The sequence below is a fragment of the Anolis carolinensis genome, chromosome 3 (genome assembly GCF_035594765.1).
Source record: "Anolis carolinensis isolate JA03-04 chromosome 3, rAnoCar3.1.pri, whole genome shotgun sequence".
Classification (NCBI taxonomy): domain Eukaryota; kingdom Metazoa; phylum Chordata; class Lepidosauria; order Squamata; family Dactyloidae; genus Anolis; species Anolis carolinensis.
In genome coordinates, this window is record NC_085843.1 from 63,779,412 (window position 1) to 63,797,616 (window position 18,205).

At 36.7% G+C, this 18,205-nt stretch overlaps 1 protein-coding gene across 14 annotated transcripts in view; it reads right to left on the minus strand.

Annotated features, from left to right (window-relative positions):
• The window catches only part of robo2 (roundabout guidance receptor 2), a 1,412,536-nt gene that overhangs the window by 186,273 nt on the left and 1,208,058 nt on the right, over positions 1-18,205 (minus strand). For all 14 annotated transcript variants that reach the window (XM_062977135.1, XM_062977143.1, XM_062977146.1 and 11 more), the window contains 2 exons: positions 9,535-9,692; positions 8,541-8,661 (listed from right to left, as the gene is read on the minus strand). In XM_062977135.1, the coding sequence (XP_062833205.1) occupies positions 8,541-8,661; positions 9,535-9,692 (279 nt within the window). The remainder of the gene's footprint in view (positions 1-8,540; positions 8,662-9,534; positions 9,693-18,205) is intronic.

An 18,205-nucleotide genomic window follows, 5' to 3' on the forward strand; every position in this document is an offset into this window, starting at 1 on the left:
CTGCATAACTTGCTCACGCTGTTAATCTCTCAGGGGACAACATAATGTTGCTTTCAGGCATATGCTAAGTAAAGTATGTTTTTATATTGCTCACTCAAGCTAATTTCACAGCAGTTTTTTTGGAATATATTATTTGCTTCTTAAAAAGTTTCAGTTATAAATTCTAGTGGCGTAATTAAAATTGTGATTTTGTCAACAGCATTCAACACATAAATTAAAATCATAGCCATATATAACATGTTTAATGTAACCGTTTTATAACCTTAAGATGAATAAATAAGGAACTCTCTACCAAGACTTTGTTTCTGTGGTGAATATTAAAAGCCTTGAAGGGGACTATAAAATAGGGTGAAGTTATATGTCATGTCAGCCATTCCGACTATTACTGTTCTGACCTTTATAATTTCTGAATAAACTTTGCTTATAGCTGTAAATGTGGCTAGCAATTGACCTAACAAATTCAAGCGATTCAAGTAATGCCCCTGCACTTAAGAAACATCTAGATGTGCATTAATAAGCAAAATAATAGTTGACTTTCAGAAACTGGGCTTCACTTTAGCACAAAGAAAACCTTTGAAAGCTGTTGGTCCATGGTTTACCTCTTCTACTTATTTTTCTATTTATTTCTCTTTTATTAGTATATCTGACCCATTGGGCCCTAAATGGGTTTTTTCAGATACACTTTTTCCATGCACCATAAGAAAAAAGACTATAAATCCTAGACTGTCAACATTTAATTAGCAAAATCTAGACACCTGACTTGATATATTACCATCACAGGCTCATAGCCATTTTGTCATTCTTTGCACTTTGCATTTGCTCTAACATATAGTAGTGTATTCAATGGTGGACGTGCACTAGCAAAAAACACTTCTGCCCATGTAAGGTGATATTACTTCATTAATTCATCAGTTTAATCTACCCACTGCAGTCACTTGTCTTAAAAAGCTGTTCCTAGTGACGGGGATATTCTTTGGCTAGGACATCAGAGCTTCAGTAGGTAGGAAAGCTTGGGTGAAACTTTGTGTAGGTAAAAGTGATTTTCTGTTAATATAAAGCTCTACTTGCTTAAAATCCACTGGCCTAAAAGCAATTGTAAATCTCAACTAGTGGAGATACACTGAATCAATGGATTTTAATCTAAATGTTGACTCGCCATTGATTCAGTGAGTTTAGTGTAGTTGTCACTAAAAGGATTTAAGTTATAGCAAATAATCACATAGTGCATTATTATTGTTCTTGCCAGTTGTATCTGTTCTATAAGGAATTTGTTTGTTCTTGCTGTTTTATTTTGGGTGATTGGTTATATTCAAATAATTTGGTTTGTTTAGGCCAGATATTTGATTGGGTTAAGATATATTTTTCAAGAAACCAAATGACAAGCTTAATATATTCTTAAAGAATGTGGTAAAATTAAGGATTTGACCTAAGAGAGTTTGACAGTATGCACTGTGCTATTTGTAAAAAACGTAAAATATTTAGAATAGATAAAGCCAATATTTTATTCATTTATAACATTTGTTGTTTATTTGTTGACTCGCTTCCAACTCTTCATGACCTCATGGACCAGCCCACACCAGAGCTCCCTGTCGGCCGTTGCCATCCCCAGCTCCTTCAAGGTCAAGCCATCACTTCATCCATCAATCTTGCCCTTGGTTGGCTCCTCTTCCTTTTTCCTTCCATTTTCCCCAGCATCATTATCTTCTCCAAGGTATCCTGTCTTCCCATTATGTGGCCAAAGTACTTCATCTTTGCTTCTAATATCCTTCCCTCCAGTGAGCAATTGGGCATTATTTCCTGGAGTATGGAATGGCTGGATCTTTTTGTGGTCCAAGGCACTCTCAGAATTTTCCTCCAACACCACAGTTCAAAAGCATCTATCTTCTTCCTTATGATCCAGCTCTCGCATCCATAGGTTACTATGGGGAATAACATTGCTTTAACTATGCAGATCTTTGGTGCCAGTGTGATTTCTCTACTCTTCATTATTTTATTGAGACTGGTCATTGCTCTCCTCCCAAGAACTAAACATCTTCTGATTTCCTGGCTGCAATCTGCATTTGGAGTAATCTTCGCACATAGAAATGCAAAGTCTGTCACTGCCTCCATGTTTTCTCCCTCAATTTCTAGTTATCAATCAGTCTGCTTGCCATCATCTTGGGGTTTTTTATGTTTAACTGTACTTTCTTCTTTCACCTTGGTTATAAGACTCCTCAGCTTCTCCTTGCTTTCAGCCATCAAAGTGGCATCAATTGCATATCTAAGATTATTAATGTTTCTTCCAGCAATATTAACTCCAGGCTTGGATTCATCAAGCCCCACATGTCACACAATGTGTTCTGCATACAAGTTGAATAGGTAGGGTGAGAGTATACAGCCCTGCCGTATCCTTTCCCAATCTTGAACCAGTCTGTTGTTCCGTGGTCTGTTCTTGCTGTTACTACTTGTTCATTATACAGATTTCTCAGGAGACAGAAAAGGTGGCTTGGTATCCCCATACCACTAAGAACTTGCCACAATTTATTATGATTCACACAGTCAAAGGCTTTAGAATAGTCAATAAAACAGAAATAGATGTTTTTCTGAAACTCCCTACCTTCCTCCATTATCCAGTGGATATTGGCAATTTGGTCTCTCATTCCTCTGCTTTTTCTAAACCCAGCTTGTACATCTGGCAGCTCTCACTCCATGTATTGCTGGAGTCTACCTTGTAGGACCTTGAGCATTACCTTCCTGGCATGTGAAGTAAGTGCCACTGTATGAAAGTTTGAGCATTCTTTAGCATTTCCCTTTTTTTGGTATGGGGATATAAATTGATTTTTCCAATCTGATGGCCATTCTTGTGTTTTTCATATTTGCTGGCATATGGCATGCATCACTTTGAGAGCATCATCTTTCAAGATTTTAAACAGTTCTGCTGGGATCCTGTCATCTCCTGCTACCTTGTTATTAGCAATACTTCTTAAAGCCCATTCAACCTCACTTCTCAGGATGTCTGGTTCTAATTGACTCACCACTGTCAAAGCTATCCTCAATATTATAAACCTTCCTATACAGATCCATTTCAGTTCACTGACACCCTGAATGTCTTTCTTTAGTTTTGTCATCTCATCAATAACAATGTCCAATTTGCCCTGGATAAAAGATCTTAAGTTGCAGTTTCCTATAGTGTGTTGATCTTTAGAATATCAGATTTGTTGTTTGTCGCACCTCAGCATTGGTTCACCTTGCTCCAACACACAAACTCCACCACAGCAGGCTTGAGTCTTTTCAGTGTATTGAAGAAAGATAGCAAAACTTATTAAAAAGCAGAAAAATAAGTAAAAACCAATTACAAGTGCAATCCTTAAACACAGTTCAATAATTTTGTAGATATTAGTCCAAAATCCAAAAATAGCACAGTAAATCTAAGGTAACATGAATACATAAGCTTGAAAAGTAATTCAAACACAGATTCAAGGCTTGAACAAGACAAGAGTTGATTCTCCAAAAGCAAGGTTGCTCTGACTAAAATCTCTCCCCAGAAACATCTATTTTAGAACCTCTCTGCAACTGAAAAACATATTCCTTTGAGCTCTAGCCCCCCCCCCCCCAAACGCTTGCCTCTGATTCTCACGGAGTGTCTGAGTCCTGATTTTAATTTCAACCTGGAATCCCTATCTAACACAAACTCATCCTCTTCGTTCCCATCTGCATTCTGTTGACAATTCTCAGATTCAAGTGAAAGGTCATCCTTATCACAAACTTTGGCAGCATCTCTGCTAGACTCAGAGGCATCCACAGACCTGTTTTTCGAAGCTATCAACACTTTCTGAATCCACCTGCACTTCAGAAACATCAACATTCCCAGGGACAGACTGCTGTTCAAACTGTATTTCAGAAATGTCCACATTCCCAGGGACAAACTGTTGTTCCCCGAATCCCCTTTCTTCATCATCAGGCTGAACCACAACATCGTTCACCTTCAGCCCCATCGGCTCTTAGCCTTCCTTTTGGCTTTGAGCTAGCTGCATCATCACATGTGGGGCTAGTTGAACTTATCCTCTGTTCCTCCCCAGTAGCATATTGACCATCTTCCAACCTGGGAGTCCCATCTTCCAATGGTATACCAACATATTTCTGGTTGTACTGATCCATTTAGTTTTCATGGCAAGACTACTGCAGTGGGTTGCCATTACCTTCCCCCGTGATCATACTTAGTCTGATCTCTCTGCCATGACTTTCCCCTCTTGGGTGTCCCTTCATGGTTTCACTCGTGACATCATTGAGGTGCTTAAGCTCCAGCACCGCTACAAGGTAACAATTCTTTGCAGGATACTTTTCCTTATATAGATACTGTTTTGATATTAAGAATTTATTAATTATAATATTTAAGGAGAGAATTAGTAAAGTGGATGAAGAAATTTGTCAATATAGTTTTGTTGCACTCAGATTGACAATAGCAAAATCTTGGAAACATGAAAAAGAACTATCTAAAAAGGACTGAAGAGAAAAGTTATTAGACTATATTCAAATGGCTAAGCTATCTAATGGTATCCGGCGAGGAAATAATGAAGAGTTGCCCAAAATGGAGGCTGGCATTTGAATATTTGGAAAGAAAGAGAATGTTGACTTTAAAGTAGCCACAAGGGGAATTTACTAAAGTAGTTATAAGGGTAGGTTTTATTAGATATAAGATTCACATTGAGTAGCGATGGAAGTCATAGGTGGTGGGGTCACAGGTGAGAGGTTGAACGGATTTGTTAGAATGTTGCAATGTAATAATAATAATAATAATAATAATAATAATAATAATAATATTAACTTTATTTTTATACCCCGCCCCATCTCCCCAATGGGGACTCGGAGCAGCTTACATGGGAACCAAGCCCGAAAACATACAACAATAAAGTGATAAAACAATTATACCAACAATAAAACATCAATATCAATAAAACCATCATAGTAATCAACATATAGCATAAAATATTAAAAGCAGAAGAGTAAAACAATGTACCTGTTTTGCTAGTTAATTTTTGCTTATGTTTGTCACTTGAATACAATAAAATTACAAATTTGAACACAAAAAGCATTTATTAATTATAGTAGCACATACAGTAACCTTGTGAACAAACACACTGAAAATCTTTCTGAATAAGGGATAGAAAAGCGTTCTCATTATTATTGGATATTCTCTAGCTATTTCTAAAAATAATATTCTTCCTAAAATATTAATTATTATTGTGACTCTAACTTTCCCTCCCTCCCACCTTCCCTCCCTCCCACCTTCCCTTCTTTCCAATATGTTTCTCTATAGTCTTATTTCTAACTTATTTCAGAATAATCTTGCACATTTTTAGACCTGGTCTCCCTGTTCCCACTGGACTCCTTTCACCACCCTATTTACTCTTAGTCAGTATCACCAGAGGCAATGCCTCTAGCTAAATTCACTGCAATGGGATCTAGAGATCCGTTATAAATGACACACCAAAACTGATTTCGGTTATTAGTTGAAAATATTTCAAGACCACAACAAATTAGGGATTGAATCCTGGAAAAGTTTGAAAACCAGAATGTTAAAATATCAAACAGAATGTGCAAAAAACTCTCTTACATATATTTTTAAAACAAAAGATGAATGATCAGCAGCTGACTAATTAACTTTCCTCTACCTTATCCAGGGCTTTCTGTGTACTTGCCAAAAATGTTATTAAACTGCTTTCAGCTTCCCACACAAGCCAATTTTAATTTCCTGTTCTGATTTTAGGTATATAAGCAACATTTCCAGGTTTCTGGAGGAAAAATATTTAAATTGGTATTAAACACATAAGGTAGGATTTTCAAGTGCCTTAGGAATGTAAGACAGATGTTTTAAAGTCAAAATAAAACATATATCCTTGTTTTTGAGGAAGTTTGGACTGTATTCAATTTAAACCTCCCACTGATGATTTCTATCAGCAGAATAGTAAGGAGACAACTGTAGCTCCATATGTCCTAACATATAACTCAAGTGGTTTGGGTGATTCTTTTGGGCAGAAAGAAGGGATAGGTTTCCAGGGAAGACAAAAGTACAGCAAGATCTTATTGGATGAGATATTTTTATATGCTTACCCATTAGAAATAAGAAAAAGTGGACTTCCTGTGAAATAAGTATCATTCATGTTATTTTGCTCCTCTATTATAGTGCCTGAAAATCAAATAATCTAGCATTAGCCTATGATTACGGGCCAAATCCAATATACTACTACTGGCCTTTTCATACCTCAATCCATGAAGCCGTGGCTCTGGAGAGTTTCCAAGGCTTCTAGAGCCAGGTTTTTTTTTTGGGGGGGGGGGGGGAATGATATAGCTCTGCTAAATTCCACTGGATCATGACATTTTGCCAGCAGAAACCCACCACTCTCCTAGAAGGGAAAAGTAGAATACTAGATGGGATAAAAAATAGATCTGACATAAAACAATCACCTTCTAAAATTAGGTAGGAAAATTACCATATAAGTCCATTTTTTAAATGCAATAGGCAAATCAGGACTGAAAGTGGGGTTGGCATATGACATTTCTGAAACTGCACTATTAACACAGTTTCATATGACTTTTTTCTACTTTAGTCCTGTCTTGCCAGATAAACTATCCAAATTACTGGTGTCTGTCAGTATTTGTTCTCATGATTCTTTTTACTGGTGTCTTAACTTCCAAATTTAAACACACCACTCTACAGCAAGTTTTTGAAAAGCCATCACTTGATCTATCATGTTTTTCTATTTATAGTTCTGTTTTAGTGTTTTCTTTGAAACTCTTGGAACATGCTATTTAGGAACATTTACCTACTTTCTTATATTTCTACACTGGATCCCCTTCAATCTGGATTTCACTGTTTGCAGAGGTTGCTCTTATGAAGATCACAGGTGATGTTCTTCTTGTCAAGTCAAAAGACCACTGTTTAGTTCTTACCCTTCTTGATCTTCTTGTGTTCTTTGATGTCATTGATCCTGTTCTAGTGTTGAATTTCCTTTGTGATTTATGGTTTATTAATTCTGTTCTCAGATGGTTTGTGTCAGGCCACTAATTTAATGTGGTGACTGGTGGTTATTTACATTTTAGTTGGGGTACCATATGGTTCTGTTCTGTGCTTTTTGTTGCTTTCTCTTTATATGTTGTCCCTGGAAAACGTTATTCATTGTTGTGACCTTCAGTATCATCTTTATGATGATAACACTCAGCAAAGTATTTCCACTGTAGAACTTCTATAGTATGTCTCCCAGCTATATTGGCATGGATATTTTATGATCATTTGAAACTCAACATGGCACAGACAGAATTGCTTATTTTTGCCTTCAAAGTCTTTGTCGTTAAAATATATCCTTTATCAGTGTTAATGATGTTCCCTTTCATACTGTGGATGTTGGTAATTTATTTTTTAAAAATAAGATTGTATGGCTTTGGCTAGGATTGTCTGACATATTAAATGACACTTAAATAAGTAACAGCATTAATAAATACCAGAACAATTGTCTCACTCACTTTCACTACAGATGGATCTGCCTATATTTGGGGAGCAGCAATGTGACACCTGTTTGGTTGGAGGATAGCAAAAGGGCCTAAAGCATTTCAAGGAACTGCAATAAATCCAGTACAGGATTTAAACCTAAGTTTAAACCTCTTACATTTAGGACAAATATTGGTGCAAATGATAGCACAACCCTACAGATGTCTAATTACGAGTAGGTCTTACTGAGTTAAGTTAAACAACAAGGTATTGTGTCTAAATTACATTGGCTTTTGTTAGGGATTAAGGTCATATTAAGTATGGACAATGTATGATAGGTTGCCAATGACAAAAAGCCCATAGGCTGCAATCTTGAAAATATTATTTTATAAAAAGGTTTATTTTAATTAGGATTAGCATATATGGATTTTTCAGGATACAAATGCTCCCCTATACACACACAAGACAAATTTCTGAAATGACATAGATTCGTTTCTTATATTCAACACTCAAGTGGCCAGTTTGGGGGAGTGGAATGAAAAGAATGCAAACAATTCTGTGGCATATTGTCAGCTTTTATTTGTATAAAATGGAAAGTCATCACAATTTCCTGTATAGCTACAGGAATAGTGTTACACATTGTGGCTGGTTTTTGGAGGATACTATGATCAGATTGAGCAAAAATTAATAGTTGTCATCATTCTTTAGGACAAATATTGACCTGCATATTTAAATGGATTTTCACCATACTTTTAAAATCATTTAACAAACTTTGAGAGTTTTTGCAATTTTACACAGTAATAGTATTTCTATGTAATAATATATTTAGTATTAAGGGGAATGTGTTTCTTTGACTAAAGTTTAAATTCTGTACTCTGGAGGACAGGGACTGTTTCATTTTAGAAGTCTATCTGACATCCTGAGATTTGTGAATCACTGTACATTTCAAGATGAAGTGTTATTATACAAATTATAATTTTTACAACACTGGTTTCATACTGTTGTACTTGGTTGAATTTCATCACTAATACATTCTGTTTGGATCTCATAAGAAGAATCAAGGATGTATTTTTACCAAAGACAGTCAGTTCTGCTGGATCACTGTCCCGTTCTCCAACCATATTGGTGCCAACACATGTGTACATTCCAGCATCACTCTTTCTTGTGTTTGAAATCATAAGCTTACCACCTCGTATCTGTAATAAAGAAATTAGAGGGGGTGGGAGTGGGGACATGTCTATTAATAATGGTAAAATAATAACTCCATAAATATAGAAAAATAGCAATAAAATATTTTATTTGAACTATTAATAGATCCTGCACCTATTCTAATATATAGGTTACACCTGTTTCATGTATAAAGTGATTTACAACCCATCTAACATGAAGTGAAATGGGAGAAGTATTGAAGAGATGAGCTCTTCCCAGTCATTTTCTGATGACAAATACATTTTCAAATACAAGGTACAAATACTTTTTCAAATGATTCCTTTCAGTAGACAACTGATGGTAAAAACAATTTCCACACTGTTCAGGTATAGAGATCCACAACGGATGTTAATGTGCAAAGTGTGAAAAGCATCTCTTTCAATACCATGATTTTTTCAGGCTACAGCTATTTAACCAGTCTGTCTTGACGAAAACTGTTATTTCTAAATTTTATAATATCTGACCTGTTGAGAATCAGCAGTTCTTTAAATGACCATCAGCAGGAAAAGTGTTCCAATTTCTAAATCCAGAGACTCGATTACCAACTTTTTGAACATAATTATAGATTAATGATAGCAGCTTAAACACTTCAAAGGCCTTACTTTTCATCTGACCTCATGCTTTAGGCTAAATTTCAGATGAAGTCAATGAACAACCACCTTGCCTTAGAAAACCCCACAGAATTCATGAGGTTGCCATAAGTTGACAGAAGACTTGAAGGCAGCTATACACAATTTACAACAGGTCAAGTTCTTGTATAGTCATATTTCATCAAAGCTTTAGGTTCCATAATTTTCCTGAAAATCTACAGCAAGATCTATTTTTTTGAAATGGCCCAGATCTCACTAGGGCAGACTTACACTGATTCTCTCTTCTCTGTCATCAATTCGGATTTTGTCTTTTTTCCAGTAGATAGTGGGCTCAGGATGTCCTCGAGGGGGTTGGCACTCCAAAATGGCTGGTTCACCTGCTGCCACAACAACATCTGTGGGGTTTTGGCGAAAATCATCTCGTAATACTGATACAAAAAAAGATAAACAAATCATATTTACTAAACAAATCGTATTTACTGTGGTGCAGGCTGGTAAACAGCTGCTGCAATAAATCACTCTGACCATGAGGTCATGAGTTTGAGGCCAGCCCGTGGCGGGGTGAGCACCCATCAATTGAAAATAAAATATAGCCCCTGCTCGTTGCTGACCTAGCAACCCAAAAGATAGTTGCATCTATCAAGTAGGAAATAAGGTACCACTTATAAAAGTGGGGAGGCAAGTTTAACTAATTTACAACATTGGAGTGAGGAAGTGAGGAAGTGCCATCAGAGTGGATGATGAAGCAGCTGCTCCCCCCTGTGGCCAGATCGAACATCCCCTCAGGAGAAGGTTAAATTGCCTCTGCGTCTGTCTGTCTGTTGTCTCTGTCTCAGTTCGATGTGTTTATGGGCATTGAATGTTTGCCCTATATGTACATAATGTGATCTGCCGTGAGTCCCCTTCGGGGTGAGAAGGGCGGAATAGAAATACTGTAAATAAATAAATAAAACATTATAGAGGTGAATAAGTTTCTTTGCTCAGTGGTTCTTGGGATCTATTTACAGGCTGACAAAAATCCCTTCATACCTATTTACTGTAACATAAATAAAGATAATTCTAGAATTAGCCTTTTATAATAATATTCCATTGACATGTATTTCATAGGTGTAATTCTGGTATAAACACACACATATATACACAAATCCCTTTTCCATTTTTCAGCCATGTTTGCCAAGCAACATCTGATCAGTGTGATATTCTGTGGAGGTAAAATCCTTACAGTTTCTGCTGTTCAGACACAGAATTATTTCCATTAAAGAACCAGTGTTTTGGACCTTGCTTGTAACCTTTTGAAAATCTAGTGTGCTTATCTCTAAATTGACATCTGCAAGAATAGCTACTTAAAAAGACAATTAGACAAAAGGAAAATGATATATGTGCCAAATAGTTTTACTGTATGGCATGCTTATTTCACTATCTGCAATAATAATAACAAAAAGAATCTGAAGGATGCCATAGTATTCTGAATGAGCCAATATAATAAGCATATCTTCCGTTCATTTTTTAATATTTATGCAACCATGATTTTGCTAGCCATTTCTTATAACTTTACAGTAGATATCGTGAGAGAAAGCCAAAGGAAGAAAATACATCTATGTTACTCTCTGTAGTAAACTAAACCAAGGAACACATAATACTTTCTGTGTATATTATGTCACAGCAGAGGAGGTAGGATTTTAATATATAGAAATCATAGTCACTTCATCATTATTCTTCCACATGTGTCTCTATATGTAGGATATTTTTCATCCTTTAACCACAGAACAGAAAATACTTCCAAGCTAAGCAGCTACTAAAAGTTAGAACATATCCTTTTTGGTATTTCATCTATGTAAGAGCCTCATTTTCACTTTAATACAGATCTCACCTTTAATGGAAAAAGAGCCCTCTGAGAAATCAAGGAAAGTCTGCATCTTACTAAAAGAGCAGCCGGAACAGTTCAGCAAAAAACACTCACTCTCAGCTTATAAGCAGATTTAATTTACTGCTTTTGCTGTTAATAAAATGTGCTCCATTTTAACATTTTGAACTGCACATTTCCCATTTCCGTGTGTTACACGCAAGGATAAAATTTATATGCACATGGATTAGCCACTGAATGAGATGAGTTGAGCCTGCATATAAATTTGGTTCTCAGCTACAGATATGGGTTTCTGCTTATAGTTTTAGCATTTTCATGACATACAGGTAAATCCTAAGAGAGCGAAACTAATTAAATGTTAACTTACTTTCCAGTATAAAAGAATGGTCTATGTATGCCAAGTCTAGACACAGAAAATAACAATAAAAGAATTGGCACAAGTATCATTCTGGAAAGGACTCTACTTTCTTTAAAATGAAACATCTTGTGAGATGAATGTGTCCTTCAGAATCCTCTTGCAAAAGACTGAGCCAAAGCTATATTTTGAATGGAGGGAATCACACATACACATCCCCTATCTGCAATTCCAAAGTACTCCAAAATCTGAAATTGTGACACCTTTGCTTTCCGACGGTTCAATGTACACAACGTATGTTTTATGCACAGAATCATTAAAATATTGTATTAAATTGTCCTCAAGCTATGGTATAAGGTGTATATGCTACATAAATGAACTCATACTTTGGTTCTATCTCCTAGATATCTTATTATCTATCTAAATATACAAATATAGATATTCCAAAAACCAGAGTGGTGGAGAGCGGGGCTGAAAATTCAAAGCATTTCTAGTCCTAAGCATTTTGGAAAAGGTATACTGAACCTGAGGTCACAAAGAGTTGGAAACGACTATGCGACTGAGAAGCAGCATACTGAACCTGAATGTAATTCCATTGATTTTTAAATTCTCATTATTATAAAGTTCAAAATGTACAGAACCAATGGGTAAAGCTGGCACTATATGGTTGTTATCACAAATCTAGCAGAATTATAACAATAGCGTAAGTGTAACATTGCCGCATTCAGGAATAGTGCATTACTGATGACAGAACAACTTCACTAACTATGGACCTTGCAAGCATAGCATGTAGTTTTAACATTATTATTATTATTATTATTATTATTATTATTATTATTAGGTTTATTTATACCTGCTTTATCTCCATAGGAGCACCTGGTGGTGCAGCGGATTAAACCACTGAGCTGCTGAACTTGCTGACCAAGAGGTCGGCAGTTCGAATCCGGGGAGCAGGGTGAGCTCCCACTGCTAGCCCCAGCTTCTGCCAACCTAGCAGTTCAAAAACATGCAAATGTGAGTAGATCAATAGGTACCGCTCCAGCGGGAAGGTAACAGTGCCCCATGCAGTCATACCAGCCACATGACCTTGGAGGTGTATACGGACAACGCCGGCTCTTCAGCTTAGAAATGGAGATGAACACCAACCCCCAGAGTTGGACATGACTAGACTTAATGTCAGGGAAAAACCTTTACCTTTACTCTTATCTCCACAAGGAGACTCAAAGCAGCTTACATTAAAAGTATTTCAATACAATTTCAAATATTAAAAAAAAAATAAAAACATTAAAACAGAATTAAATATAAATGTATTTTAAAAACCAGCTAAAATTCATAAAAACATAATCAAAGCTAAAATTATATTTCATAGCCTCATAAGCAGGACATTCATCACACCAGCTGCCAAATAATATAGACTTTAAAGCGGACAATATCAACTGTTTCAGGAGAAACCACACACACACATTTCAAGACTCTCAGATAAGCTTCTGTTATGGATACATATGTAAATAATTATTCAATAAACATATCCATTTGTTTGGCAGTGTATGTGGTAGATTTCTTGCATCTGATAACTGCACTGCAACTCCCATAGTCCTAATCATGAATAGCCAAGTACACTGGGAATAATGCGACACTGGAAATAATGCATCTGAAGTGTACTAAGTTGGAAAAACCTGGTATGTGGAGCACTAATTAGTACCTCTAATGATTTGTCACTTGTCACATTTATATATAATACCAAAAACTATAAGATAATCTCATAATTGGGTAGGAAATGGCATCCAAATCTCAAAGTCTACTTTAAGTGAGTACATTTTGTACAAAATGACAGCTATGAGGATGGAGAAAGAAAGGGTAGTGGAGAAGCATTTAAGGGTCGTAGGTAAAATTTTAACTAAATAAAACTGTTTACATAATTTAATATTATAAAATATTTTATAAACCTTGAGGGAAAGATTGAACACTGACATAAAATCTGACGAAGTTAGTGAAAGGAAACCATTAGTATATTTTGAAACTATTATTATTCACCCCACTCCACCCCTTTTGCACAAAATGTGACCTGGAGCACCATTTGCAGACATGACAAATACATAAATTAGCTAAGGTTAATTGTGACATTGTTGGTATATGTTTACTCACCAATACAGACGTTTCTAAAACATAGTGTCCACTGTGAAATACAATACTGCACAGAGAATCTGTACCTAAGTACATGTTTACTGACTATATGGGACTTCATTTCAGGAAGAAAATAAAACATTATGAAGATGAACAATTGCAGCTAAATGACTTACTACAATGGAATAAAAAAAACTTGCTACCAAGGCAACTCTTCACTAACACCTGCCAATGTAGGACCAAATCCAGACCCAGGTCAAAATAATGTCTAGAAAGTCTAGGAATTCTATAGAAAATTAATTCATTTCCTTTCCCAAGGCTCTGAGAATTTGTTTAAAGGAGTCTGAGTGTTTTATAGAGAAGTGAATAGAGGGGTCAAAATTATTCTAATCTATATATCCACAGCCTAATCCTCCTTTTTACTATAGAAGCTCTCTGGCCCTACTGTTTTTTAAACACATACACACATTTTAATAGGATTTACATTTACATGATGATTACAAATAACCATCTGTCTGCCTCTAGTTCTCAATCTGGCCCATGTCCCATGAGTCCATAGCATGGTCAAAGCATCTCAGTTAGAAGGGAAAAGTGCAGGTCTTTCAGGAAGTTTGAAATAATTTGCATTCTTTTCCCATAGCAGTCTATATAAAGCTTACACGGACATTGTTCTATAAATTCCATATGTATACATATAGTGTGAATGCATTTGCCTGCACCCACATACATTATTATTCAAATAAATATGATGCTTATCTCACATTTTGCAGATTTAACATAAAGTTACATTGAATGTACATACACATCTTGCCAGGTTTAACACAATATTGCTGCAAGTTTAGCAGTTGAACTTTGTGGGTGATGGTTCGTTCTTGTTTTGTAAAAAGAAGTCTTTATTATGCATGAAAATTTCCTTTAAACAGGCTGCTGCATTTTAAATACAACTGTTTTCCCATTTCAAAGCACCACCCTCCTTTGGCTGAGAAAACCAAATTCAGAGGATGTAGCACTGATGACACATAAAAACAGACTCATATTTAATATTATGGCCATGATATCTTTTTTTTTGTGTCAGTAGCGACTTGAGGCCCAGAGAACAAAGCGCTTTTGGTATGATGATGTAGCCAATGATGATGTTTAGTTTTATCTGACTAAGTTGAAACATGATGTCCCTTGTTGACTATGAGACAATCTTTACTCATCTTCTTAAGATTATGCTCCAGTGGCTGAGTAAAACATATTTAATAAAACTATCCATGAAGGAATCACCAGCTTCCACTTCATCCAAAGCTAGCAGCAGCAAACTCTTTCATAGGGATTAGGGGAGATTTTCTACTGGCAAACTACCTTAATGCAAACTACCTTTTCTTTGCCTAAGAAAATCCCAAAAAATTAATGGAGTTGCCATAAGTTAACACATGACTTTCCAGCCCCCTACTATAAAGGAACACCTTATGGCCATCTGGCCTCTATTTAAAAACCTCCAGAGAATGAGATTCCACCACACTTCAAGATAGTGTATGCCAAGGTCAAAAAGTTCATATATATATACATACGAATTCTGAGTCAGATTGTGCACTAGACCGTTAGCCTAACTCACTGTCCACCTAAGCAATTAGAAAACAGCTGAGCTGTGAATAAAGAAATTAGGCACCACTTAAGCAGGGAGGTATTTTACAACACCATAAAAATGCCAGTGATCAAAGAACAAAGAGGAAAAATCTTGCGATCAAAAAGGCTTGTTGTCATAGGGGATAGAAAGACAGTACCCCCTGTGGCTGGAATCAAGCATAACCTCCAGGCGCCGAAGTTGCAAAATGAGGAAATACCTCTATCTGTCTGTCTGTCCTGTATGTCTAAAACGGCATTGAATGTGTGCATTGTGATCCGCCCTGAGTCTCCTTCAGGGTGAGAAGGGCAGAATATAAATACTGTAAATAAATAAATAAATAAATAAATAAAAGAGATAAGATATTTACAATACTTGTACTTTACAAATTGAACAGCTATGGTTCTTCCCCATATGGAGAAGATCATGTTGACACTGACTTCTATGTAGCATGACCTGATTTTGAGAAACTCATGTTGACTTTAGTACTTGTGGTATTTATTTCTATCGGTGAGGATCCACTGGTTGCATCACTTCGCATTTCGATTTGTTCTGCTGATAGCTAGCTTTATTCACAGGCTCTACCGCATTTTAGGAACTTTATTATTTTTACAATTCTTACAATTTTATCACTTAGGATTTTATGTATGTTGTTTTTATACTTATGTCACTGTGTATATGCTTATGTACTGTTGTCCATATGAAGCATGGGGTGCTTCTATGAGCTGCCTGAGTCCCTTTGAGGAGATGGTGACAGGGTATAAAGATATTATTATTATTATTATTATTATTATTATTATTATTATTGACTCAACAACATAGTCTGACACAGCAAAAAAGATAGATATGCTGGATTCGATCTTGAGGTCCTGATAGCGGCTAAGTTTTTCCTGTTGTTTTTCATCAATTCGACTGTCACCTGGTATGGCGACATCAATAATCCAAACCTTTTTCTTTTCCACAACTGTGATGTCTGATGTGTTGTGGTCCAGAACTTTGTCTGGATTCGAAAGTCCCACAGTATCTTTGCGTGTTCATTTCCCATTAACTTTGCAGGTTTGTGATCCCGCCAGTTTCCCCTGACGTTAAGTCCAGTCAGTTTGACTCTGACACCTCCAAGGTCATGTGGCCGGCATGACTGCATGGAGTGCCGTTACCTTCCTGCCGGAGTGGTACCTATTGATCTACTCACATTGGCATGTTTTCGAACTGCTAGGTTGGCAGAAGGTGGAGCAACAGCGGGCACTCACTCCGCTCCCGGGATTTGAACCTGGGACTTTTCGGTCTGCAAGTGCAGCAGCTCAGTGCTTTAACACACTTTGCCACCGGGGCGCCTAAACATTCACTTTAGTTGTGTGCAAAAGGTTGCTTCTTGGCTCTTTTTCAAACCATGTGTTCTTTAGACTTTCAAAGCATATTTTGTAAAATTTCTAGCCAGGACTGACACATTTGCAACCTTCTCATTCTATAGCCTCAGTGTACTGTACCACAATATGATGCGGCGGTGAAAAAAGCCAATGGGATTTTGGCATGCATTAATAGGGGTATAGCATCTAGATCCAGGGATGTCATGCTGCCTCTTTATTCTGCCCTGGTCAGACCACACCTGAAATACTGTGTCCATTTCTGGGCAACACAGTTGAAGGGAGATGCTGAAAAGCTGGAAAGCGTCCAGAGGAGGGTGACTAAAATGATTAAGGGTCTGGAGAACAAGCCCTATGAGGAGCAGCTTAAAGAGCTGGGCATGTTTAGCCTGCAGAAGAGAAGGCTGAGAGGACACATGGTATCCATGCACAAATATGTGAGGGGAAGTCACAGGGAGGAGGGAGCAAGCTTGCTTTCTGCTGCCCTGCAGACTCAGATGCGGAACAATGGCTTCAAACTACAGGAAAGGAGATTCCACCTGAACATTAGGAAGAACTTCCTAACTGTGAGAGTTGTTTGGCAGTGTGGTGGAGGCTGCTTCTTTAGAGGCTTTTAAGCAGAGGCTGGATGGCCATCTGTCGGGGGGTGCTTTGAATGAGATTTTCCTGCTTCTTGCAGGAGGGTTGGACTGGATGGCCCGTGAGGTCTCTTCCAACTCTACGATTTTATGATTCTATGGATATATTCAATCAGCATCAATAATGGGATATGATACCGGAAGTTCAATAAACTCTATGAAATAATTTAGTTGGGAAATCATTAAGAATATCAATCTGATTAAACATTACAGACACAGCTTTGCAAAGTCCTACCCATGAATTCCTTTACATAGGAGAAAATTTCACTCTCCGATGACCTTTCATCTTTTTGAGTTGTACCAGGTGTTGCAATCAATAGTTGCAACCTCTGGGAGTTGGTCTGTGAAATCTGTCATCAATAAACAGCTAAGTGGTTTAAGGAAACTAAACTTTCGCTTTTGAATGAAGAGATGTGTGTTGGAGTTTTCATACTTCTGTCTGCCTTTTGTTTTTCCCAGTCTAATATGACAGAGAGACGAGCATCCTGCACATTGTTCTGAATCAATGAGTTGAACAGAATGCAAGTTGACATCTCCATATTTTCTTGAAAGATTTTACTTGACTGTTGGATAACATGAAGAGTATAGGTTTTTCTAATCCAGAATATAAAATATTTATGGGTAATCTCAGAGATTGAAAACAAAGTTGTATGACCTATCTACACTGTACTGAAGTCCCAATAACCTTATCCTTCCTTGTTTTCAGCCCTTAATGAATTCTGAATGCTGCAGTTAACATTCAGCAATCTCATTACATGTTTGTTTTGACAGCCAAACAAGGGAGAAAAAGCAATAAGCAATGAGCAATTCTAAACTCTCTCTCCCAGTCCTTTTCTCTTTTGTAAATGTAGCCTTCCTAAAGACCAAATTACAAACACTGTACATATACCAATTGAGTCTTTGGGACTACGCATTCTTTATAAAAGTTTGCAACGGTTAATTATTTCTTTTAATGTTGCTGTATATATTTCCTACTGCTTACAAAAC